This window comes from Schistocerca cancellata, chromosome 1 (assembly GCF_023864275.1).
Source record: "Schistocerca cancellata isolate TAMUIC-IGC-003103 chromosome 1, iqSchCanc2.1, whole genome shotgun sequence".
NCBI lineage: Eukaryota > Metazoa > Arthropoda > Insecta > Orthoptera > Acrididae > Schistocerca > Schistocerca cancellata.
The window spans coordinates 176,713,054-176,740,424 of record NC_064626.1 but is presented as its reverse complement, the minus strand read 5'-3'; the positions used below and the strand labels follow the sequence as shown (position 1 = coordinate 176,740,424).

The following is a 27,371-nucleotide window of genomic DNA, read 5'->3' as shown; positions in this document are numbered from 1 at the left end:
AGTACGCAAGTGGATGACCTCGCACTGTTCTTTGTTAAGTGCCAATTGCCACTTTTCGCACCATACAGAAATTCTCTCTAAATCATTTTGTAATTGAAATTGATCATCTGATGATTTTACTAGACGGTAAAATAGAGCGTCATCTAAAAACAGTCTAAGGGGGCTGCTCAGATTATCACTTAGATCATTTATGTAAATCAGGAACAGCAGAGGGCCTATGACACTACCTTGCGGAACGCCAGATATCACTTCTGTTATACTCGATGATTTGCCGTCTATCCCTACGAACTGTGTCCTTTCTGAGAAGAAATGACGAATCCAGTCACACAACTGAGATGATATTCCATACGCACGCAATTTTATTAATAATTGCTTGTGAGGAACGGTATAAAAAGTCTTCTGGAAATCTAGGAATATGGAATCGATCTGAGATCCCTTGTCGACAGCACTCATTACTTCATGTGGAATAAAGAGCTAGCTGTGTTGCACAAGAGCGATATTTTCTGAATCCGTGTTGGTTATGTATCAATAAGTCATTTTCTTCATGGTGATTAATAATGTCCGAGTACAGTATATGCCCCTTCAGCATGCCAGTGGAGACTACACACGGGGGCTGCGACATCTGCAACAACCCGACGCCTAGGACTCACTGGCATTGATAATCCTTCATGCAGCCCCGACATGGCCCAATCCAACTTTCATCTGTTTCCAAAACTGAAAGAACACCTTTGAGGACCTCGCTTCGATAGTAATGAGGCGGTGCAAGCAGAGGTGAGGTTGTGCCTCCGCCAATAAAGTCAAATATTCTAGGTATCAACAAACAGGTCCCTCGTTGGGAGAAATTTGTCGTCGCCAGGGTGACTATGTTGAGAAGAAATCACGAATCCAGTCACACAACTGAGACGATATTCCATACGCACGCAATTTGATTAATAATCGCTTGTGAGGAACGGTATCAAAAGCCTTCTGGAAATCTAGGAATATGGAGTCGATCTGAGATCCCTTGTCGATAGCACTCATTACTTCATTGGAATAAAGAACTAGCTCTGTTTCACAAGAACGGTATTTTCTGAATCCGTGTTGGTTATGTATTAATAAGTCATTTTCTTCAAGGTGATTCATAATGTCCGAGTACAGTATATGCTCCAAAATCCTACTGCAAACTGAGGTCAGTGATATGAGTCTGTAATTCAGTGGGTTACTCTTATTTCCTTTCTTGAATATTGGCGTGCCTGTGCTACTTTCCAGTCTTTAGGAACAGACCTTTCCTCAAGTGAGCGGTTGTATATGATTGCTAAGAAAGGCGCTATTGTGTCTGCATACTCTGAAAGGAACCTGATTGGTATACCATCTGGACCGGAAGACTTGCCTTTCTTAAGTGATTTGAGTTGTCTCGCAACACCTAAGATATCTACTTTTATGTCACCTAACAGCTCTTCTGGTTTCGAATTTTGGAATATTTACTTTGTCTTCTTTCGTGAAGGAATTACGGAAAACTGTATTTAGTAACTCCGCTTTAGTGACACCATCATCGGTAACATTTCCATCGTTATCGCGCCGTGACGGTATTGACTGTTTTTTGCCACTGGTGTACTTTACATACGACCAGAATCTCTTTGGGTTTTCTACCATATTTTCAGACAATGTTTCATTGTGGAAACTATTAAAAGCATGTCGCATTGACGTCCACACTAAATTTCGAGCTTCCTTGAAACTTAGCCAATCTTGGGGATTTTGCGTACTTCTGAATTTGGTATGCTTTTTTCGTTGCTTCTGCAACATTGTTCTGACGTGTTTTTTGTACCACGGTGGATCAGTCCCGTCTCTTATTAAAATATGCGGTATGAATCTATCTATTGTTGTCGATACTGTATCTTTGAATTTGAGCCATATCTGGTCTACACTTATGTAATAAACTTGAAAGGAATGGAGTCTCTCTCTTAGGAAGGCATCAAGCGAATTTTTATCTGCTGTTTTAAATAGACGTATTTTGCGTGGTTTTGAGTGATATGGTTTTAAGCCTCGCTACAATGACCTTGTGTTCACTAATCCCTGTATCCATCATGACGATCTCTATTAGATCAGCATTATTTGTGGCGAAGAGGTCAAGTGTGTTTTCGCAACCATTTACAATTCGTGTGGGCTCATGAACTAATTGTTCAAAGCAATTCTCAGAGAAAGCATTTAGTACAATTTCGGAAGATGTTTTCTGTCTTCCACCAGCTTTGAACATGTATTTTCGCCAACAAATCGAGGGTAGATTGAAGTCTCCACCAATTATAACTGTATGAGTGGGTTACTTACTTGTAATGAGATTCAAGTTTTCTTTGAACCGTTCAGCTATTATATCGTCTAAGTCGGGGTGTCGGTAGAAGCAGCCAATTATTATTTTAGTACGGCTGTTGAGTATAACCTCTACCCATACTAATTAGCAGGAACTATTTATTTCAAATCCACTACAAGAGAAACTACTACTAACAGACACAAACACACCACCACCTACTTTATTTAATCTATCCTTTCTGAACATGGTTTGCGCCTCTGTAAAAATTTCGGCAGAATTTGTCTCCGTCTTTAGCCAGCTTTCTGTTCCTATAACGATTTCAGTTTCTGTGCTTTCTATCAGTGTTTGAAGGTCTGGTACTTTTCCAACACAGCTACGACAATTTACAACTACAATACCGACTGTTGCTTGGTCGATTCTAGTCGTTTCTTTGCCCCGTACCCTTTGAGGCTGGAGCCCTTTTTGATCTTTCCAGAGAGTGTCTAACCCAAAAAACCGCCCAGTCCACGCCACACAGCCCCTGCTACCCCTGTAGCCGCTTCCTGTGTGTAGTGGACACCTGACCTATTTAGCGGAACCCGAAACACCACCACCCTAAGGTGCAAGTCGAGGAATCTGCAGCCTACACGGTTGCAGAACCGTCTGAGCCTCTGCATCAGACCCTCCACTTGGCTCTGTACCAAAGGTCCGCAATCGCTCCTGTCGACGATGCTGCAGATGGTGAGCTCTGCATTCATCTCGCTAGCAAGACTGATAGTCTTCACCAACTCAGACCGCCGCCGGAAGCCAGAGAGAATCTCTTCCGAACCATAGCGACACACGTCATTGGTGCCGACATGAGCCACCGCCTGCAGTTGGCGGTACCCTGTACCCTTCGTGGCATCCGGAAGGACCCTTTCCACATCATGGATGACTTCCCCCGGTATACACACGGAGTGCACATTGGCTTTCTTCCCGTCCTTAGCTACCATATCCCTAAGGGGCTCCATCACCCGCCTAACACTGGAGCTCCCAATGATAAGCAATGCCATCCTCTTCGCTTGTCCGGACCTTTCAGGAAGACCGGCCACTGCCGCAACAGTCGAGGCCGCCCTTGCTGGCTCAGAAGTTCTTTCAGCAGTGGGCAGTACCTCAAACCTGTTACGGAGGAGTAAGGGTAAAGCCTTGCGGCCAGCACCAACTTTCGCCTTCCGCTCAGGGACTAGCGACCCCGACATGGTTCATCAATCACCGTCAGGTAAGTGTCGATCGGCAGGGACGTCCGAATCCGAGGGCGCAGTGACATCAGAGATCCCAGGCGATGCTACAGGTTCCAGAGGCGCCCAAACGCTCGCCTCGGGTGTCCCAATGTCACCGCGGCCCAGGACAACAGCCTGGAGCCTGTCGACTACGGCCAACACAGCTTCCAGGTGTTTGCGGACGGTGGCCAATTCCCCATTAAACCGTACACAACAGTCGCAGTCCCTACCCGTCTCTAATAATTTTTTTTCCTCTCTTTTGTCTCACAACCCGTTCAAAACAAACAGATGACTGACGACTAGGCGAATTTACACTATACGGGTACTAAAACGCGGTGCTACAACTCTCAAATACTGTAATACGCCCGAAATTTGTTAATTCAACTATGCAAGTACCAAAAAGCATGCAAAGAAATTAAGAATTAAACTATAAAACAAATAAGCGAGCTAAGAGTGCGACTTGCTGCTGGCTGCTGCTCATCCAACTGCGGCAGGGAGCTCAATAAAATATTTGCAAACCGATGTATGGTTAAAACTTTGGTTATTGTGAAGTATGTATTTTTGTAGAGAGGGCTGTTCCGTAAAGTAGTGATGGCCTATGACTACAGACTATTAATTATTACTAATATAGCCCGTGGTTGAAATTCGACCAGTTGCGTCAGTGAACCTGATCTGTGATAGCAAATATTGTGTATCTTCAAGTGTCTAACATTTTAGCCGCAAAACTTATTCGTGGCAAACGCTACATTGTAGTTACGTGTATTCTTGAAAAAGAAAAACCTCTTAGATTTCTGTTTAATTGTTCGATCATTTGGTGGGAGTCTTTGATACCCAGCTTTGAAAAGTAAATTTTGTGTTAATGGCGGGACATTAACTTTTCCCTTATGAAAACACAATTTCAATGCCCTTGTAGAGCGTAAAGTCACCTCAGACGCGGAATCATTTGTATTACAAAATCTGCACTGTAAAATCATCAAACCGCAATTACAGTTCTCAAAATTATTTGGAATTTTGTTTAGTGCACATTTAAATATGTCTTTCAGAACGACAATAGAATTATCGTTATCAATATTTGTATTATTCCTCTTACTTTTTCTACACAAAAATTTTCTCTATCCAACTCTTACTCCTTCAGTTCAACCTGTTAATATTTTTCTTCGAGGCATAGCCAAAAACAAATATAGTTTCCCTTTAATAAAGGACATTGTAACTACTCAAAATAAAGATACTGAAAACTAGGAACTCACTAAATTTTGTTGTAACGGCAGCAAACGAACACTACGTTTCAGTTTCCACTGACGACAATATCAACGCCGTAGCAGTTGCAGCATTTTAGCTGTCTGGTATGCGTGTGTCCCTGCACATGAACTATCTGTAACGTTTAAACATGAAAGTCCCTAGAATGCAGAAACGTTGTCATTTTCGTCTGTCGTTTCTATTACAGCATCCGATCGTTTTGCGTGGTAGAAGTGGGTCGCAATGTCACAGACAAAGGAAAACTTTTCCCATGTGTTGTCTGCGTTCTTTTACCTATCGTAATGGCTATGAACACACATGATTTTTTTCTTTTGTGCACATCTGCGCAAAGTTTCTTTCGAATTATGTAAGTTTCACTGACCTCATGGTATAATTAATTTTAAAAGCCGGTACTTCAGTTTTCGGTGCTAATTGCACTAATATTATGATCGTTAAATAAAACAGATGCATTATCAGTATGAATGTCCACATTGCTATTACTTTCTCTACGCAAAAATTGTCTGCCTAGCTCTGCGTTTTTCACTCTGACTCGTTGGCATTTTCCTTCTCGGCATACCGTAAAAAAACTATACTTTCCGCATAATAAGAGAAGTGGGAAGTCGTAGTTATTCAAAATGAAGAAAATAAAGACATCAAATGACCACACAGTTACCCTTAGAGAAAAGAAAGCGAAATAATGACGCCGATACAACGTTATTTACAGACTTAATTATTACGATATAATGATTTACACTACTGAGAATGTCATCGACGTAGACGTTGTATGCATGTTTTACTGGAAATGAAGCATGTAAACTTGAAAGCCTCTAGAATTCGACTTCACGAAATGTTGTTACTTTCGTGTGTCATTTCTACCATAACATCTTGATGGTGCGTAGGGCAAAGGATGGTTGCTCTTCAATTTTCGACGTTCAGCTACTGGAGATTTTGATGGGTGATAGAGAACATAACATCAGTGTTATGAATGTGAAAGCTTCTACTTCCTTTTACCACTCTTAACGGCTACATACATACGATAGTTTTACTTCTACCTTTAGAAATATATAAGGATCATTGGTCTCCTTGTAGAATTAATATTAAAAATCGTTACTTCAATTTTCGTGCTTACATATTAATATTATAATAAGCGTTAATAACGCTACTAGTTTAATCGATTTTAATGGTTCCTGTGTCTTTTGACATGGGTTTAAGAGTCAATATAATTTTATTTGAGGTACGGCAACTAAAATGATAACTTTACAATCCAATATCAGGCTTTTTATATCAGCGCCCATTACATAATAAATTCACCAATATTCTTAAAACGATGACTTTGTGTATTAATTGCAACCACACTCAGATATGAAACTTTCTGGCAGAATAAAACAGTGTGCCGAACCCAGACACGAACGCGGGACCTTTTGCGGGCGAGTGCTCTACCAACTGAGCTATTCAAGCACGCCTCACGGCCCCTGCTCACAGCTTCAATTCTGCCAGTACCTCGTCTCCCACCTTCCAAACTTCACAGAAGCTCTACTGCGAACCTTGCACAACTAGCACACTCCGCTGCAGAGTCTCCGCAATATCCTTTCTTCCAGGAGTACTAGTTCTGCAAGGTTCGGAGAAGAGCTTCTGTGAAGTTTGGATGGTAGGAGACGAGGTACTGGCAGAATTGAAGCTGTGAGCACGGGTCGTGAGGCATGCTTGGGTAGCTCAGTTGGTAGAGCACTTGCCTACGAAAGGTAAAAGGTCCTGAGATCGAGTCGAGGCCTGGCACACAGTTTTAATCTGCCAGGAGGTTTCATATCAGCGCAAACTCCTGCGCAGAGTGAAAATTTTATTCTGAAAACTTCCCCAGGCTGTGGCTAAGCCATGTCTCCTCAATACCCTTTCTTCCAGGAGTGCTACATCTGCAAGTATCGCAGAAGAGCTTCTGTGAAGTTTGGAATGTGGGAGACGAGGTACTAGCAGAATTGAAGCTGTGAGGAGGGGTCATGAGTCGTGCTTGGGTAGCTCAGTTGGTAAAGTACTTCCCCGCGAAAGGCAAAAGCCTCAAGCTCGAGTCTCGGTCCGGCACACAGTTTTAATCTGCTAGGAAGTTTCATACCAGCGCACATTCATCTGCAGAGTGAAAATTTAATTCTAGAGTCAGATAGATGAATATTATACCGTATTGTGGGAAGCATATTCATTCTGGTTCACGCTAATAAGTGGTATCAGTTTTTTTCTATAATTTAGTTTATACGCTCAGTACCGTGACTGTTGGGTGGTAGTAACAAAAGAAAAGGAAGAGTCTATTTAATAGTGAGAAAGCGCTCTCACTGAGATGTTAACTTAACTGGTAATCTTAAAGACCTATAAGTACATCGAGTTTTCAAAAGTTATTGCAGCCCACGCATTAAGTGGCTAGTTAGTGGTTTTTTAAAGAGATAACTTATTTTTTATTACTCCCTTGCAATGATCTTTCGTATTCCTATGTGGTATGTGAGTGTCACGCAAGATTATCGGTAAAGAATCACGATAGTGAACAGACACAGAAAGGCGCCTATCTATCTAGCAATAATGTAGTAAATAAGAGAGGAAATGAAAGATAGATAATATACAAATATTCTTCTAAATAGTAGAACTAGGTTTATCGACTCTCTTCTTTGTTTGATGTATTTTGCAAAATGAAAAGGTTACCCTTCGCATGGCATTATACAGAGGGGGGGGGGGGGGGGGGAGATCTTACAAATTATGAATCCCACAAAGTTCAGCGGCAAATAATTGGTTAGGAATTTCATTAACGAAGATTTTTGAAACTGAACTTGATTTGCTATCCATTGCAATGTTTGTATCATCTGATAACGAGACTAACTTTACATCTGGTAATGTTACTGATGAAAGGTCACTGATATATGCAAGAAAAAGTGAGGATTCTAAGATAGAACTTTGTGGGCCAACAAGTGTAAATTATTAACCAGTTGGATGCTGACTGATAGCTTAATTACAGGACCCTTTCCTATAATTACCATTTGTTACCCATCAAAGGGACACGATCTGAACCAATTTATGGCATTTCCTGTTATACCATGATATTAAAAATTTACTTAACCCACGAGTGGGCGCACCTGTTTATAAAGTACGCCAACCAAAAATAACACTGTCTTGTACAGTTCCATTATTGTTTTAAAACTTCGATCCCGTATCTATTCCTTCGTTACTGCTTCATCTAATACAGTGACAAGTTGTGTTGTCATATGTTCAAGTGAGCAGCAATGATATAAAATAAAAAGAGAGCCAGGACAAAACAAATTTACAATCTGTGCAAGAAAATTAGCCAGATTCTGAGGTAGCAGCACAATCCCACAATGAGGCAACTGTCTGCGAGATAATTAGTAATCAAATAAGCATTTGGCTGGGACCTGAAGTAAGTACGCTGGTAAATGGTCCGAGCGGGTCATTTATGTGGAGTAACACTTGTATGCGGCAACAGAGTGCTTCGGCGAAAGTTTACTTAATTATTGTTTAAATAAACAGTGATTTAACTGATAAATTATAAGTTTATTTTATCCTCGTTTAATTAAAGTAAGATTACACTGTGATTTTGCTCATACATATTTACCTTGGTAACATAAAGACAGAAATTATTTACATCTGTGTAAAGTACGCCGCGCACCCGCTCGCTTTACGAAAATTCCGCTGGAGGGTTAAAAGAGATTACACAGTCAAATGCCTTTGACAGAACACAGAATAAACCAGTATCTTGTATCAAGGTACCTTCCATTAGGAACGTGGGTGCACCCAACGACTGTGATATGACGTTCAAATCATAGAGCACAGCAGTCAGTCGTCCTTTTCTTGCAGGTTTTATTCGGCAAGTCTAGATTTCGGCTAGTGCCTGGTCATTATCAGTGCGCCATTCCATAGTATCAGTGCATGTTCTAGTACGTCTAATACAGGGCTTAACAACTGGCCGGTTTTGAGCGCGAGTACTCGCGTCTGCTCAGGCACGTGCTCGCGAGCAGGTGCAAGGTCGCGGAGTAGGGAGGGAGGGGAGGGAGGGGAAATGCGCGCGCACGAGTAGGGCCGCAGAGTGCCTATTGAATTCGCGCCGACTGTGTAACGTTTAAAGTACTACTATCAGCTCTAACAGTCACTTCTCTGGTTAAGAATCATGTCAAGTCGCCGTTGTGTAACCCCAACCATGCTTTCGCAGTTCAACCCCCGTTGGGAGGAAATGTATCTGTTTACAGAAAAAAGATGGTGTTGCAAAATGTTTAGTATGTCACAAAACGCTGAATTCTTTTAGGAAATTTAATTTGCAGCGACATTATATGTCGTACCACGCGAAAGACTACGGAAGTGGAAAATGCGATGGACCAGATCGTGCACAGGAAGTTATTAAACTTAAAAGAAAGCTATCCGAAGAAGATCTGGACGACGAAGAAAAATCAACTGAGGCAGCTCTCAGAGTGAGTTACAAAATTGCTTTGCTTTTAGCAAAATCCCTGCGCCCCTTCACTATGGTGATTTAATAAAAGTATGTTTGGTAGTTGCAGCGGAACATTTGAGTCCATCTCAAGTTGAACAGTTTCGGATTGTGCCATCATCTAACATGACCATTATGCGTCGCATACAGGACATGGCAGACACATCCAGAGCCAGCTTGCAAACATCTGTAAAGATTTTATGGCGTATTGTCTATCTCTGGACGAAAGTGTTGATATCACTGAAACAGCGCAGCTTACCATATTTATTAGAGGTGTTAATAGAGATCTTCAGGTGAGGGAGGAGCTCCTCGATGCAGTAGCCATGAAGAACACTACCACCGGAGGTGATATTTTAAGTAGTGTTGAAGAAAGTGTTGAAAATATAGGATTGTCGTGGAATTCTTTAGTTTCAGTGTCTACAGACGGTGCATCAGCGATGACAGGGAAAAAGTCAGATTTCGTTGCGCTATTGAAGGATAAAATGCAAAAACTGACCGTGCCGAATGAAATAAGGGGCGTTAACTTTGTGATCCACCAGGAAAACTTATGTGCAAAGAGTATCACTCTAAAAAATGTGATGAGTGTTGTTGTTCGTACAACCAATTATATAAGGAAGCATGGGCGACAAAGGCAATTTAAAAGGTTTCTTGAGCATGAAAGCCAGTATGGTAGCCTGCCTTATTACAGCGAGGTCCACTGGCTTAGTCGTGGCGAATTATTAAATCGATTTTTTTGCCTATTAGATGGGATAAATATGTTCATGGAAATAAATAACATATGTGTTCCTGAATTGAAAGAGCCTTCATGGAAATGTGATCTCGCGTTCTTAGCAGATTCAACTAGCCATCTGAATGCTTTGAACATTTCACTACAAGGTAAAGATCTGCTAATTACTCATTTCATAGATCGAATACGAGCTTTTAAAATGAAATTGACGCTTTGGGTGAGTCAACTGGAAACAGAAAATCTAGCTCATTTTCCTAAATTATCATCCGTGCAAGATGTTCACAAAGACTGAACGTTATTCACATAGTTTAGTTGCCCTTAAGGAAGAATTTGATCAACGCTTTCAAGATCTGACAGCACTAGACAGTGATTTTTGATCTGTTCTCCTCTCCATATTCAGCGAATATTGAAGAGATTCGTCCTGAGCTGCAACTAGAAATTATTGACCTCCAGTGTGAAAGAGAATACAGAGACAAATTTCAGAACAAGAAAAACATTTTGGAATTCTACAGACACTTCCCTCAGGATAGATTTCCTCGTTTGCACAAATTGGCGGCTACAATAATATCTGTGTTCGATTCCACGTATGTTTGTGAACAACTGTTCTCTGCAATGAAATGTAACAAGACGCGCCTGAGAAACGCATTGTCTGATCGAAATTTAAACTGCACGCTGCGCCTACAATGCACAAGAACAATTACTCCGAACATAGACGCAATTGTAAAGAGCAAAAAGTACAAGATAACCGAGAATCCCACACTTCAGTGACATCTTTTATTGTGTAACAGTTCACAAATTAATACAAATGTAGAGGCATACACTAAGCTAATAAAATTATGTGGCACGTGTACATTCTCCTTTATTTGTTTCATTTGTCGCAGTAATAATTCGTGAGTGATATCCCTGCAGGTGGCCGCAGATTTACATTGACTGGCGGCAGCTGTTGTGTGCCCCACGTGACTCTCCCCACTGTCCGCTCTGGTCCGGTAGTGGGGGTAGCGTGCTCGCGCTGCTCCGTGCTCGCGCCTTGCTGCTCACAGCTTGCTCCGCGAGCACGTATGTTGTGAAGCCCTGGTCTAGTACGTACAACAGAGGGCTGATCTTAACTAGAACGTGCATTGATACTGTGAAATGGTGCATTGATAATGGTGAGGCACTAGCCGAAATCTAGATTTTTCCGAATATAACCTGCGAGAAAAGGACGACTGATTGCTCTGCTCTATCATTTGAAAGCAATATCCTGTAATTTACTGTCTAATGAATGCAGTGCATACTCACTGTATGTGTAAATAGCCTTCTTAGTATCGGAACCTCTTAAATGGAAACTGAGTGTAGCGCGTGGAAGCGCGGCTGACCTTGATCCAGATGAGAACGTAGCAGAGCGAGATGAGGGCGAAGGGCACGACGTAGAAGAAGAGCAGGTTGCCGAAGAGGAAGTAGAGCGCGCCGTCGGCGGGGTCGGGCCACACCTCGACGCAGACGCGCACGTCGTCCAGCACGGACACCAGGTCGAAGAAGAGCGCCCACGGCAGCGTCGTGGTCAGCGCCATCAGCCAGATGGCCGCGATGATCAGCCGCGCGCGCCGCTTCGTGATCTGGAACTTCAGCGGCCACCAGATCGCCAGGAACCTGCCGGCAGAGGAACACCTGCTGCAACGCTCGCTCGTGGACGGGGATCGATTACTGCGCAGCTGGCCATTCAGAGCGCAGCGCTGTGAAGACAACTTGCAACAAATGTCGAAAGTGTGCGAACTTTTCTACAAGCTTTCAGTGCAGCGTTTTCCTTGTTTTTGTTTCATCTCCCCACGCACTATATGGACGGGAACGGGGAAGGGGGAGGGGAGGGGTGAACTATAAACGATACAGGTTATCCGGTCTTGATAGTAAAATTTAATTACATGAAAAAGAAGCAAGGTACAAAGGAATTTTTTGAGGGGAAAAATAAAACGGAAGTTTTTATATACAGGGTGGTCCATTGACCGTGACCGGGACAAGTATCTGACGAAATAAGCGTCAAACGAAAAAACTACAAAGAACGAAATTTTTCTAGCTTGAAGGGGAAACCATATAGCGCTATGGTTGGCCCGCTAGATGGTGCTGCCATAGGTCATACGGATATCAACTGCGGTTTTTTAAACAGGAACCTCCATTTTTTATTACATATTCGTGTAGTACGTAAAGAAATATGAATGTTTTAGTTGGACCACTTTTTTCGCTTTGTGATATATATCGCTGTAATAGTCACAAACATATGGCTCACAATTTTAGACGAACAGTTGCTATCATGTAGGTGCATATTATGCTGGTTTACGTTACCGTTGTCGGTGAATGACACTTCGTCGCTAAATAGAACGCGTGCAAAAATTCTGCATCGTCTCGTAATTTCTCTTGTGCCCAGTGGCAAAACTGTACACGACGTGGTGGTGGTCGCCACGCAATTCCTGGTGCGTAGAAATATGGTACGGGTGCAGTCGACGTTGATGTAGCATTCTCAACACAGATGTTTTTGAGATTCCCGATTCTCGCGCAATTTGTCTGCTACTGATGTGCGGATTAGCCGCGACAGTAGCTAAAACACCTACTTGGGCATCATCATTTGTTCAAGGTCGTGGTTGATGTTTCACATGTGGTTGAACACTTCCTGGCCGGCCTATGTGGCCGAGCGGTTCTAGGCGCTTCAGTCTGGAATCGCGCGACCGCTACGGTCGCAGGTTCGAATCCTGCCTCGGGCATGTTGATGATGATGTTTGGTTTGTGGGGCGCTCAACTGCGTGGTTATCAGCGCCCGTACAATTACCCAATCTTTGCTCAGTCCAATTTCGCCACTTTCCTGGATGATGATGAAAGGATGAGGACAACACAAACACCCAGTCATCTCGAGGCAGGTGAAAATCCCTGACCCCGCCGGGAATCGAACCCGGGACCCCGTGCTCGGGAAGCGAGAACGCTACCGCGAGGCCACGAGCGGCGGACCCTCGGGCATGGATGTGTGTGATGTCCTTAGCTTGGTTAGGTTTAAGTAGTTCTAAGTTCTAGGGGACTGATGACCTCAGATGTTAAGTCCCATAGTGCTCAGAACCATTTGAACCATTTTTGAACAGTCCCTGTTTCCTTAAATAACGTAACTATCCGGCGAACGGTCCGGACACTTGGATGATGTCGTCCAGGATACCGAGCATCATACATAGCACACGCCCGTTGGGCATTTTGATCACAATAGCCATACATCAACACGATATCGACCTTTTCCGCAATTGGTAAACGGTCCATTTTAACACGGATAATGTATCACGAAGCAAATACCGTCCGCACTGGCGGAATGTTACGTGATACCACGTACTTATACCTTTGTGACTATTACAGCGCCATCTATCACAAAACGAAAAACGTGGTCCAACTAAAACATTCATATTTCTTTACGTACTAGACGAATATGTAATAAAAATGGGGGTTCCTATTTTAAAAAAAACGCAGTTGATATCCGTTTGACCTATGGCAGCGCCATCTAGCGGGCCAACCAAAGCGTTATCTGGTTTCCCCCTTCAAGCTAGACGAGTTTCGTTCTTTGTAGTTTTTCGTTTGATGCTTATTTCGCGAGATATTTGGCCCAATCACTATCAATGGACCACCCTGTCTGTATAAGAGAGATACGACCTCTTGCATTAGTAGGTAATAAATAATGAGAATAAAAGGTACAACGAAACACAAGAACCGCATATTTAAAGACATTTATAAGCTGATGCCGGTGTACTGACATTTAAAAGAAGCCTTTTCTGTCATTAAGAACCTGAAGGATCTGCCCAGGTACAGGGAGGCTGTAGTTAAAGTGGGAACTATTGGGCAGTGTGGAAGGTAGGGAACTGGTGGTGGTATAAGGATGGAGGACTTGGGCATAGCAGCGATAGAGTAGGAGTGGCTTATGGGACAGAAGAAATGGTCGAGTAGACTGGGGCCAACATCTGTTGGGAAAATGGGCAGGGGATGAGGAAAGAAAGCCATATATTGGAAAAAGGAGGTTAAGGAAATGTGTGGAGGGGAGTGAGAGGAAGCTCTGATGAGGTGGAATGGGTGGGGTGGACTTATAGCTGGTAGCACGAGTAAATGTCATTTCAGAGTTCATGATCTGGCAGAGGGAAAAGGTTGAAGTTCCTTTGGGAGAGTTGTTGTAAGGCGGTACTGACGACCAAATCTTCTAACACATCACACTCACTGGTCAATGTTGCTGTGACACAGTACTCCGCCTCCATATGCGTCTTGGCAGGGGTGTATTCAACCTTCATTTTTATAGACGAAAATGAGCGACTGTGTCAAGCTGCGAAAGTGGAGGAACTTTTGTAACGAGAGGATACTCCGCGAAGGGGCTGGCCCGGCCGTTCAACCGACATAAATCCAGTCGAGTACTTGTCGGAAGCTTGGGGATGCGTATTGCAGCACGCCACATGCACCATCGACCATCCAGCAGCTGTCAGCCGCACTCGTGGAGGAATGGAACGCAGTACCACACGAACTAGTATCAACCTTATGGACAGCATGAGACCATCTTCCAGAGCGTTAAGGACCATTCCCCACCTTTTGTATTGTTCAGCGGACATCAGAATTACCCTGTATTACGTGCATGATTGCCTTTGAACAAATGTTTCAGTTCAAATGGCTCTGAGCATTATGGGACTTAAAATCTGAGGTCATCAGTCCCCTAGAACTTAGAGAACTACTTAAACCTAACTAACCTAAGGACATCACACACATCCATGCCCGCGGCAGGATTCGAACCTGCGACCGTAGCAGTCTCGCGGTTCCGAACTGAAGCGCCTAGAACCACTCGGCCACCGTGGCCGGCAAAAATTTCAGTCTTTTTTTGTCTCATAGCGTACTTTTTTCAGTCATTGCGTATTTTTTTCAATTACCTTTTGATATGTACAACGACCTTGCCGCAGTGGATACACCGGTTCCTGTGAGATCACCGAAGTTAAGCGCTTTCGGGCGTGGATGGCACTTGGATGGGTGACCATCCAGGCCGCCATGCGCTGTTGCCACTTTTCGGGGTGCACTCAGTCTCGTGATGCCAATTAAGGAGGTACTCGACCGAACAGTAGCGGCTTCGGTCAAGAATACCATCATAACGACCGGGAGAGCAGTGTGCTGACCCTATGCCCCTCCTATCCGCATCCTCCACTGAGGATGACATGGCGGTCGGATGGTCCCGGTAGGCCACTCGTGGCCTGAAGACGGAGTGCTTTTACTATATTGTACCAGTTCTTTCAATGTAAGGTCCAAGTTTCATCGAGCTATGTTACATGTCGGTGACACATTATGCGAAAGTTACTTTCGTTCTCAGATTTTCACGCGCCTCGAATTTCAGTATTTTCAGCATCTCCGCGACACCCTCCCATTTGTGAAACTCTGTCCCTTAAAATTTTCCATCTTTGTATTCGCTAAATGCCGCCTGTTAGCCCTGTTTTATGCGGGTGTCACACAGTTGAGAAATGTTCTAGGACGGTTGCATGAGGGTTTTGCAAAGCTGTTTCCTTTATAGACTTATTCTAATTTTCTGGTATCCTACCACTGAATCGAAGCCTACCATCTGGTTTTCCTACGACTGAGTCGATGAGATCTTTCCATTTTATATTCTTACGAATTATTACACCCGGATATTTGTATGAGTTGTCTTATTCTAATCGTGACTCACTCATATGGTAATCATAGGATAAAATGATTTTTCGTTTTTAAAATTGCACAGTTTTACGTTCCTGAACATTCCAAGCAAATAGACAATTCCTGCACCACTTCGAAATTTTATCAAGATCTGACGGAATATTTGTGCAGCTTTTCTTCCGCAGCTTTTTTAAGACCATGTCATGTGCGAAAGGTGTGAGGTTACTACCTTCTGAGAGGTCTTTAATGGGATTTAGGGGGAGGAGACTAAACTGCGAGGTCATCGGTCTCATCGGATTAGGCAAGGACGTGGAAGGAATTCGGCTGTGCCCTTTCAAAGGAACCATCCCGGCATTTGCGTGGAGCTATTTAAGGAAATCACGGAAAACCTAAATAAGGATGGCCGGACACGGGATTGAACCGTTGTCCTCCCGAATGCGAGTCCAGTGTGCTAGCCACTGCGCCACCTCATCATCAGTGTTCTGCTTAAAGGCAGGTTTTCACATGGTAGTTCTCCAGGCTGCCCGGTCTTCTGCCATCCTCTTGAGGTCTGCATAATTTCCTCTTCCCTTTATGTCGCCTATAATCTTGTATCTACTTCTTCCTCTCAGTCTTTTCCCACAAACCAATCCTTCCAAAGCATCTACTAGCAAGCACTCCCTTCTCAATGAATGTCCCAACCAGTTCTTTTTCCTTTCTCTTACAACCTTCAGCAGACATCTTCTCTCACCAACCCTTTCCAATACTCTTTCATTACTCACTCTTTCCATCCAGATTATTCTCTCCATTCTCCTCCACATCTACATCTCAAATGCTTCTAATCTTTTTTCATCCCCTCGTCTCAGTGTCCATGTTTCTGCCCCATATAGTGCCACACTACAGACAAAACATTTGCCAAGCCTTTTCCTTAGTCCTTTATCTTATTTGCCACATGAGAGTCTGCTCTTTCTGTTGAATTCTTCCTTCGCTATGGCAATTCGTGTTTTCACCTCCTGGTGACATCTCAAGTTTTCAGTTATTGTGCTTCCGAGATATTTAAGTTCACTTACTTGGCTAATGGTAGATCGTCCTATTTTAATGTTGGACAGTCTGCGTCTTGTACTGATGACCATACTCTTTGCTTTCCTGTGTTTATTTGCATCCCATATTCCACACAAGCTTCATTCAGATCTTTGAGCATGTTATTCACTGTTCGCTCACTTTCTGCCACTAATACCACGTCATCAGCAAATCTTATACATTCTATTCTCCTACCACCAATACATATTCCTCTTTTCCCATCTAAGCTTTTCGCTATAATCTCTTCAAGGTATATGTTAAACAACAGTGGGGAAAGGCAACAACCTTGTCTAACACCTCGTCCAATGCTGCTTCCTTCTGACATTTCATTTCCAATCCTTATCCTTACTTTCTGGTGTAAATATAGATTCGGTATCAGTCGTCTCTCTTTCCAATCTACTCCTTTCCTCTTCAAGATATCCATCAGCTTGTTCCACTGAACTCTGTCAAAAGCCTTTTCTTAGTCTATAAAAACAGCAAAGATTTCTCTACGCTTTTCCATATACTGGGTGATCAAAAAGTCAGTATAAGTTTAAAAACTGAATAAATCACGGAATAATGTAGATAGAGAGGTACAAATTGATACACATGCCTGGAATGACATGGGATTTTATTAGAACCAAAACAATACAAAAGTTCCAAAAATGTCCGACAGATAGCGCTTCATCTGATCAGCATAGCAATAATTAGCGTAACAAAGTAAGACAAAGCAAAGATGATGTTCTTTACAGGAAATGCTCAATATGTCCACCATCATTCCTCAACAATAGCTGTAGTCGAGGAATAATGTTTTGAACAGCACTGTAAAGCTTATCCGGAGTTATGGTGAGGCATTGGCGTCGGATGTTGTTCAAATGGTTCAAATGGCTCTGAGCACTATGGGACTTGACATCTTAGGTCATCAGTCCCCTAGAACTTAGAACTACTTAAACCTAACTAACCTAAGGACATCACACACATCCATGCCCGAGGCAGGATTCGAACCTGCGGCCGTAGCAGTCCCGCGGTTCCGGACTGCAGCGACTAGAACCGCACGGCCACCGCGGCCGGCGGATGTTGTCTTTCAGCATCCCTAGAGATGTCGGTCGATCACGATACACTAGCGACTTTAGGTAACCGCAAAGCCAATAATCGCACGGACTGAGTTCTGGAGACCTGGGAGGCCAAGCATGACGAAAGTGGCGGCTGAGCATACGATCATCACCAAACGACGCGCGCAAGAGATCTTTCACGCGTCTAGCAATATGGGGTGGTTCTAATAAAACCCCATGTCATTCCAAGCATGTGTGTCAATTTTTACGTTTCTATCTACATTATTCCGTGGTTTATTAAGTTTTCAAATTTATACTGACTTTTTGATCTCGCAGTATCTTTCACCTCGCTCGGTGGTCTTTAATGTACAACATGAACAGCAAGGATCCCGACACACTTCCGTGTGACACGCGTGACGCTACATTCAAATCAGCGGACGACTCGTCATCCAAAAGAACAGCTGCGTCCTTCCTACCAAGAATTACTCTGTACAATCACACCGTGTTGTTCACTATAACTTAGCGAAAATCAAACCTAGACGGTTTGGCTCCTTCTGGATGTATTGGGGATGGCGTATCTTAACTGCTTCGTCATGGGTGTAGCAAATGGATACTGCAGAAGGCCACAGCGGGAATTTGTTCAGAAATTGTTCTTTTTCAGCATTACCGACACTATTGCGCCTTGCAGCGCGTCTCTATCGACACTGAGCGCGGCGGACGATCGATACTCTGGGTATCGATCAGGGAGGCACTAAGAAAAACTGAATGCCTAGCTAGAAAAAGGAGCTTTGCTCTACGCCGGGTGAGATCGATGATCCTCCGGTGAGAAGTCAGGCGTCCGACCACTACAGGGAGTGCTTCTCTTTATTGTAGCGGGGCGGCTGCCGAAGCGCTAAACAAAGTGAACGGGGCCACGGCGGCCGGCGCCTCCCCTTTGCTCACTTTCTCGTTAAGCCTGCGAGCAGCGCTGGACACGGAGGGACGGGGAGGGGCGCGCCGAGCAGAGGCCAGAGGCAGGGGCCTCGAGGGCGCCGCAGCCCGGGCTACTGTCTCCTGTTCGGGAACTACAGGAACTACTGAAAGACCTCTGTACAAGCAGACTTTCATTACTGATTTATTCATACCTATACTAATAATAAATCTTTAAAACCGTCGTGTCTGTCTGTCTTTGAACACCTTCGCCTCCGAAACTTCTGCACGAGCTTCCATGGGGCTTTCGCAGGTAACTTGCACACCATCTGGGGCACAGTATAGGCCTTATTTCATCAAAATCGGATAACGAGAAAAAAAGATATCGTGATTTAAAGGTCTACTAAAACTTTCTTGTCTGTCTGTCTATCTGAACACGCTAATCTCCGAACTTACCAGACAGATTATATGGGGTTTTTACTCATACCTTCAGCGTAATTACGGGCACCGATTACAGCATATTTCATAAAAATCGGATCACGAAAAGGGAGATAATAGTACATATTATAAAAAATGTATGTGTGTGTGTGTGTGTTCCACATATTCTGTGAAACCATTCGAACGATTGCAGCCAAACTTAGTATACATTTCACTCATTGTCTGGAAAGAATCGCTGTGGGAGTAAGAACCACCTATCTTTCAAAGGGGTAAAAGAACTGTAGCCCACGATTCGAGACTACCCAGATTTTATTCACCCAGTATTTGAGAACGAGAGCACAGTGACTTGCAACAAACTTTATACACTATTTCAAACATTCACAAAGATTTTTCTAGCTAACAAATCCATCGGCCCCCACATAATGATGAAAGGAAAAAGATCTATCGCGTACTACATTTTCGCTGTTAATTATGGCATCAGGCATAAAATTTTAATTAACTTATTTTTTACTACTAACTCCGTTCACGAAACGTTTTGCAGACAGTGTTCACATGTAGCACTGAATATACGTGCAAAACTATATCATTATGCCGCACACAGTTCGGAAAATAAGACGTTATAAACACTGAGATGCGTGAAAAACTCCAAACTCCACATTGTGCGTGACGTTGAATTTATTACTTCTCTGGTACTAAATCTATTATCACTGCATTTTGCAGATAATATCCACATACACTGCCCTCCATAAGTTTGGAAACACAAAGCTGCGTATTACAACGGAGCGAGATGGAAGTGATCTATGTGAATTATTGCTTAGAATACGGAATAGCAAGCTCAAATAACGGTTAATAATGACGCGTACAGTAACGTACACTTAATTATTTTACATCTACATACATATAGTGACATACTAGTATTGCTCTGTTTTATGTAAGCCGACGTTACCTGTCTATGCAGTTCTACTAAACACGCCAGGTGGCGCGAGTAGGCTGCATGGCTATCTAGAGGTACGATGTTTACATTTCTGTTCACTTGTATTTGCGTTTGCATAAAGGTATAACACGTCGCAAAAGTAATTGAATATGGCCCCAAAGTGCCAGATTCCTTATGAGTCACGGGTAATGATAATCACTTTGCACCAAGAACGCAACAGTGTCCGACAAATAGCAAAGAAACTGATGATTTCCATCAGCGGAGTTGTCAAAACCATACACCGGCATCGAGAAACAGCCTCCTATGTAGATCGTCCTCGCTCATGAGCACCCAGGAAAATGTCAGAACGCCTGGAAAAGTATTTGGTAGTGAACAGTAAACATAACAGATTAAAAACTGTCCGTCAATTGACTGCTGAACTAAACGCAACGAGGGATACACCGGTGAGTGAGTCAACAGTGATATGACGCTTGGCGGACAACAACCTCCGAGGTTAGGTAAACAAGGAAACCACTGTTGCACCCTGTTAACAAGAAGAAAAGGCTTCAGTGGGCTAAGACACACCGACATTGGACAACGGGGGATTGGGAGAGTCTTGTTCACTGTTCACTGAAATATTTGGAAATAAACGCCGTTAGTTTGTATGCCGTTTACCCCATGAACGCTTGACTCCGCAGTGCGTAATTCCAACTGTAAAGTATGGAGGGGGTTCTGTGATGTTATGGGATCCTTTGGAGGGAATAAAGTCGGAGATTTGGTGAAATAGATGGAAAACTGAACCAAAAGGATTATCATGCCATTCTCCAGTGACATGCTAAGACATCTGGTTTGCGTCATTGGGAAAGGGTTTGTCCTGCAGCAAGACAACGACCCGAAACATACGTCTCGCTTGTGTTAAAAATATGTGAAGTCTCTAGAGGTTCGTAAAATATTGAAAAACATGGAATGGCCGTCCCAATCCCTTGACTGTAACCCAATTGAGCTGCTATGGGATGAATTGGACCGGAGGATCTGAAAACGGGAAATCATGAGTGGGTCACAATTGTGGGAGGTCCTGCAGCAAGAATGGAGATTAATTCCAATTGAAACCTTGGCAAAACTGACGCAGCGCATGCCGAGAGCGTACAGGGCAGTGATGAAAGCAAAGGGTGGCTATTTTGAGGAATTGAAAATTTAACTGTTGCAGCTTCCTGTCTATTATTTCCATTGTCTAGGTGTTTCCAAACTTATGGAGGGTAGTGTATGACGCTGCAAGTACCTACAAAATCATATCATTGTAGGCACAGAGAGAGGGAGAGGATGATATGCACAGAGAAGAGAAAGAGGTGGTGGTGTACAGGTAGAGAGAGAAGAGGAGATGAACATAGCAAAGAGGAGGAGATGGACAGAGAGAGGGGAGGAGGGAATGGACGAAGATGTGAAACTAGCAGACGGACAGAGAATGGGGGCGGTTGAGAGGGATAGAGGGAAGGGCGACAACGAGAGAGGCAGACGAGACTGGCAGAAAGAGGGGGAAGAAATTTAAATAAATACGTACCTTGGCCAGACACTCTGCTGGTTAATTGTGATATAAATAAATACTACAGATTGTTTTCTTTGTCCTTATGTCTCGAGAAGGGAAACGCAGTGTGGGAGTGCATATTTATTTCCTGTATCAGTCACCTTCCTCTTCCACTCCTATCCAGTCCCCACATACATCTACATCTACATACATACTCCGCAATCCACTATACGGTGCGTGGTGGAGGATACCTCGTACCACAACTAGCATCTTCTCTCCCTGTTCCAAACAGGACGAGGGAAAAATGACTGCCTATGTGCCTCTGTACGAGCCCTAATCTCTCTTATCTTATCTTTGTGGTCTTTCCGCGAAATGTAAGTTGGCGGCCGTAAAATTGTACTGCAGTCAGCCTCAATTGCTGGTTCTCTAAATTTCCTCAGTAGCGATTCATGAAAAGAACGCCTCCTTTCCTCTAGAGACTCCGACCCGAGTTCCTGAAGCATTTCCGTAACACTCGCGTGATGATCAGATCTACCAGTAACAAATCTAGCAGTCCGCCTCTGACTTGCTTCTATGTCCTCCATCAATCCGACATAATATTGATCCCAAATGCTCTAGCAGTACTTAAGAATAGGTCGTATTACTGTTTTATAAGCGGTCTCCTTTACAGATGAACCACATCTTCCCAAAATTCTACCAATGAACCGAAAACGACTATCCGCCTTCCCCATAACTGCCTTTACATGCCTGTCCCACTTCATATCACCCTCCAATGTTACGTCCAAATATTTAATCGACGTGACTGTGTCAAGTGCTACACTACTAATGGAGTATTCAAACATTACAGGATTCTTTTTCCTATTCATCTGCATTAATTTACATTTATCTATATTTAGAGTTAGCTGCCATTCTTTACACCAATCAGAAATCCTGTCCAAGTCATCTTGTATACTTCCTACAGTCACTCAACGACGACACCTTCCCGTACACCACAGCATCATCAGCAAACAGCCGCACATTGCTATCCACCCTATCCAAAAGATCATTTATGCAGTTAGAAAACAACAGCGGACCTACCACACTTCCTTGGGGCACTCCAGATGATACCCTCACTTCCGATGAACACTCACCATCGAGGACAACGTAATGGGTTCTATTACTTAAGAAGTCTTCGAGCCACTCACATACTTGGGAAACAATCCCATATGCTCGTACCTTAGTCAGGAGTCTGCAGTGGGGCACCGAGTCAAACGCTGGTTAGTTAATGTCTGTGAATTTGTGTGTCTGAAATTGACTGATGAGAGAAACAAACATTTTCTTGAGTAGTCTGTGCTGTAGTACCGATTCTATTAGCTTCTTGTAGAGGAGCCTCTAACTATTTCTTACGAAATGGCAGCGGCTCTCGCTTTCTGATAACAGCAGAAGGGGCTATCAAAAAGTTTCCGTTTGAAGACCTTAGAGTCGTTATGCCAATCAGGCAAAATCGCCGTGAGCATTGTGGCAATCATCCAACAGACGCACGAGGATGAAGAAACTCTTTTAGTAAACACTGTGTCCCGCTGCATGAAGAAGCCCATGACTGCCTGATGCACGTCCTCATTCGACAGGAATCGTCGACCCTTCAAGACCATTTTTTTTAAAGGCAAGGCATGATAATAATCTCTTGGAGAGATATCAGGACCACTTGAGATGGTGTAACTTTTGAGTTACGAAATTTGCGACATGGGGACGTGCGTTATCAGGAAGCAGCAGCATCCTGTGGCGCGCCATTCCGCAACGGCGGTTTTAGACAGACATGCTGGCACATAGACATTCTTCTTTCTCCGATGGGGGTCTATACTGCTGTTTGTCCTACGCCAGCCAAGGAAAGAATAACAGCACTTTGGTCCTGCTTGAACGCATTTGGTAATAGCGTTGCCATAGTTCACGTTTCCGGTTTACCGCAGGCACGTCGGAAAACACAAACGCCACTCTAATCCCTTGCTACATGTCGGTGCTTTTATACTCTCATGGGAGTCGCGCTACATGTTGTAACATCCTCAAACACAAAACTTTTTGATCACCCCTTATATAAAAACAAAATAAAGAAAGATTCCATACTTCAGTTAGTGCGGTCAAGTATTATGTGAGTAGGAAAATGTAATTGCTCTCAGTTTCTAGAACATTCGAAAGAGTTATTATTTCATTTTAGTGAATCGATTTAGTTGATTTACGAAAGAAATACGTGGAAAAGCACTTGGCTTTTTTCCCCACGGAGGTGACCATGTGCAGTTAGCCGTTGTCTCTCATTTGAGTAATTACGACCTGTGTTTTCTTGATAGTCATATATCTCATTAATTCTGATCAGTTGCCACTCTATCAGATTCATTTTAAATGTCTTGTAATAATCTTTTTAATTCGGTCTTATGTGTGAAGCATAGTAATCAATGTGCTATTGCACATGCGAGTATAATGTCCTTAGCTAGCACTCGAGTTCTTATGTTACCATTATGCGAATCAGTTGCGCAAATCAGTTTGTGTAATGTGGCAGTATTTTAAATTTGAAGCACGATTGTGTATGCAGCTTCACTACCACGTGTGGACGGGAAGCCTTTCTTTCGGAACTGGTGGGACTCTTCAGTCCGCCCTGGTAGTTCCCATGTCGGAGGAAAATAATGTTTCAGTTTAGAGTCGTGTGTGAATCACGTGGAATATTAATGCAATATTATCTTCCGTTTTCTCCTGACCACTAAGGTTATATAATCTTCTTACGTATTCAATGTTATCTTGTTCATACGAAACGGGTTGTTTCCCTCACTTATAGATATCGTGAATTTTAAAAGTCCCTGTATCAAGAGTGACGCTACCTATGCTCACTTCCTCTGATCCTTCAAAGAGAAGCTCCACACGAAAAGAGGAATGGAGAAGGTTGCGAAAGAGAATAAGTATAGTTGTAATGTGGCGCGTACCTGCCAGTCGACACTATAGCTCAGTAAGATGAGTTGACGTACAAAAATGACAGAATGAAGCTGTCGCGTTTAGACCTGGCCATGAACGCACCGAGTATCAAGCTGCCCGATTTGTTGGTGTACCAACGTAGACTGTCCTGTATGTCTACAAAGAATGTTTTACACAACGATCCAACACGGTGGAACAATAGCGATCGTAAAAAGACACTAAGAAACTTGCTGCTGTAAGCGAATGAGAATAGAAGCATTTGAGATGTAGTGCTACAGGCGAATATTGAAAATTAGTTGGACTGCTAGGTAGGAATGAGGAAGTTCTGCGCAAAATCAGAGAGCAAAGGAATATGTGGAAAACACTGACAAGGAGAAGGGACTGGATGATAGGATATCTGTTAAGACAACAGGGAATTACTTCCATGGTACTACAGGTAGCTGTAGAAGGCAAAAAGTGTAAGGGGAGACAGAGATTGGAATACATCCAGCAAATAATTGAGTACGTAGACTGCAGGTGCTACTCTGAGCTGAAGAGGTTGGCACAGGAGAGGAATTCGTGACAGACCGCATCAAACGAGTTAGTAGACTGAGGACACCCCCCCCCCCCCACCAAAAAAAAAAAAAAAAAACAAAGTGAATGGTGGTCCATCCCGGAACTCCATGACATGAAGATTTGCAGTTGGCTACCTCTGAAAGTAGCATTCGTCGTATCAAACAGCACAGATATTGAGGAGTTTAGTGAGCAAAAGTCAGACCCACAAACGAGTTGTACCCCTGAACATCTTCTGAAATAGTCATTTAAGTGATTTTGTGTAGCATAAGCAATAGGGCTTTTAAGCCAAACATTCATTGTTCAAACCATTTTCTTGTCACACCAAGCATTACATAGGTCCACAAATTTTCCTCATAACCTATGTAGTCATGAGTACACAGGATACTTTTGAATGACGAAAAGATCGAAATTTTTTAATTTTGTTAAATTCTATAGTATTTTCCTGATTACATTGACATACTGTTTAATGGGTTCAGGATGAACAACCGCTTTCTACTAAATGTAGGAGTTGCAGTCGTTTAGTCCGCCACCAGCCCCCTTTTAATCAAGTATAGAGAGTCACTGATGTTTCGCTAAAAAAGTGGAAAACTTTTACTTTCAGCAATTTTGTTTGGGATATATTGTATATAATAATGACTGATGACACTGTTGGTTTCCAGTATCAGTAAATGATCGTATTTGCTCTTGTTAATTTTGGGTTTGGTGAAGCTTTTTGTGTACCTCTTATTGAAAGTTTATAGCTTATGTGCCACAGATTTCTGTGGGTGTAAATGTTCATTAGTGTGCAATAAATTCTAGGTATCTCACAAATAATCAAATTCGATATAAGATTGTTCATAAGTGATCAGTTTAGAAACCAATAAGTCCATACTATTAAGAGGAACCTGTTTATCAGTTGTTCAGGGAAGGAACACCGTATGACCTAATTTCTAATGATTCACGTTCTTACAAGGGTAAGTCTATTATTATCCGCAAAGTAGTTATAAAATTTTATTCTAATCAAATAGGAAACGTACAAGAACATCATTTTTTGACATGGTCTCCTTGTGTTTCAACGCACTTGGTCCATCGTTGTACAAGCTTCCTTATGCCCTTATAAAAGGAGATTCTCGGTTGAGCTACGAGCCAGGAATGCACCGCTTCTTTCACTGCTTCGTCCAAAGCAAATCAACGTCCCCTTAATGACTGTTTCAGTAGACCAAACAAGTGATAGTCAGAAGGGACAAGATCAGGGTTATATGGAGGATGATCCACTATTTAAAATTTGAGTTTCTGGCGAGTTTCAGCAGTATGCGGGCGGGCATTGCCGTGCAACAACACACACCTTTTGACTGCAGCCCTCAGCATTTGCTTCGAATTGCAGGCTTTAGCCTGGCACTAAGCATCTCACTGTAACGTACACTGTTTATTGTTGTGCCCCTTTTCTCATAATGTTCCAGTACTGGACCTTGAGCGTCCCAAAAAACCGTAAGCATCAGTTTTCCTGCGAACGGTTGGGCCTTGAACTTTTTCTTGCATGGCGGGGGATGTTTCCATTCCATACTCTGCTGTTTAGTCTCCGGCTCGTAATGATGGATCCATGTTTCGTCACCAGTAATGATCCTGTATAAGAAGTTGTCCCCTTAGTTACCACAGCTATCGAAATGTTTTTCTGCAGATGTCCAGGAGCGTTTGTTAATGCAGCTATGTAAGTTGTTTTGGGAACCATCTAGCACAAACTGCATGAAACACAAGTCTGTTGTGGATGATTTCGTAGGCAGAACCGTGACTAAGTTGCAGACGATGTGCCACTTTGTCAATAGTTAATCATCTGGCTAAGAGATTCATTTCACGTGAACGCTCAATGGTTTCTTCATTTGTGGCGGTAAACGGTCGTCCGGCTCATTCATCGTGCGTAACACTTGCGCGACCATTTCTGAAAATTTTCAATCCATTCGCAGACACTCCGTTGAGGCAAAACAATGATCCCATACTGTACCGAAAGTTTTCGATGAATTTCGGCCCCTGATAACCACAAAAAACAGATCACTGAACGTTGCTCTTCTTTGGCGCAAATAGACAGCGGAGCAGCCATGATTAACAGCACGGCAGCGATAACGAAAATAACCTAGCAGTTTGAAAATTGCGAAGATATAATAACAAATAAAAAAAAGCATACGTCATCAACGTAAAACGACAATACGAGGTGCATTCAAGTTCTAAGGCCTCCGATTTTTTTTCTAATTAACTCCTCACCGGAAATCGATGAAACTATCGACGTAATCGCCGTGCAGACGTACACATTTTTCACAACGCTGACGCCATGATTCCATGGCAGCGGCGAAGGCTGCTTTAGGAGTATGTTTTGACCAATGGAATATCGCTGAGGCAATAGCAGCACGGCTGGTGAATGTGCGGCC

At 43.1% G+C, this 27,371-nt stretch overlaps 1 protein-coding gene across 1 annotated transcript in view; it reads right to left on the bottom strand.

Moving 5' to 3' along the window:
- The window catches only part of LOC126161796 (neuropeptide SIFamide receptor-like), a 107,538-nt gene extending 96,032 nt beyond the window's left edge, over positions 1-11,506 (bottom strand). Inside the window, exon 1 of the mRNA XM_049917926.1 lies at positions 11,312-11,506. Coding sequence (XP_049773883.1) covers positions 11,312-11,506 — 195 coding nt within the window. The remainder of the gene's footprint in view (positions 1-11,311) is intronic.
- Between the last annotated feature and the right edge of the window lie 15,865 nt (positions 11,507-27,371).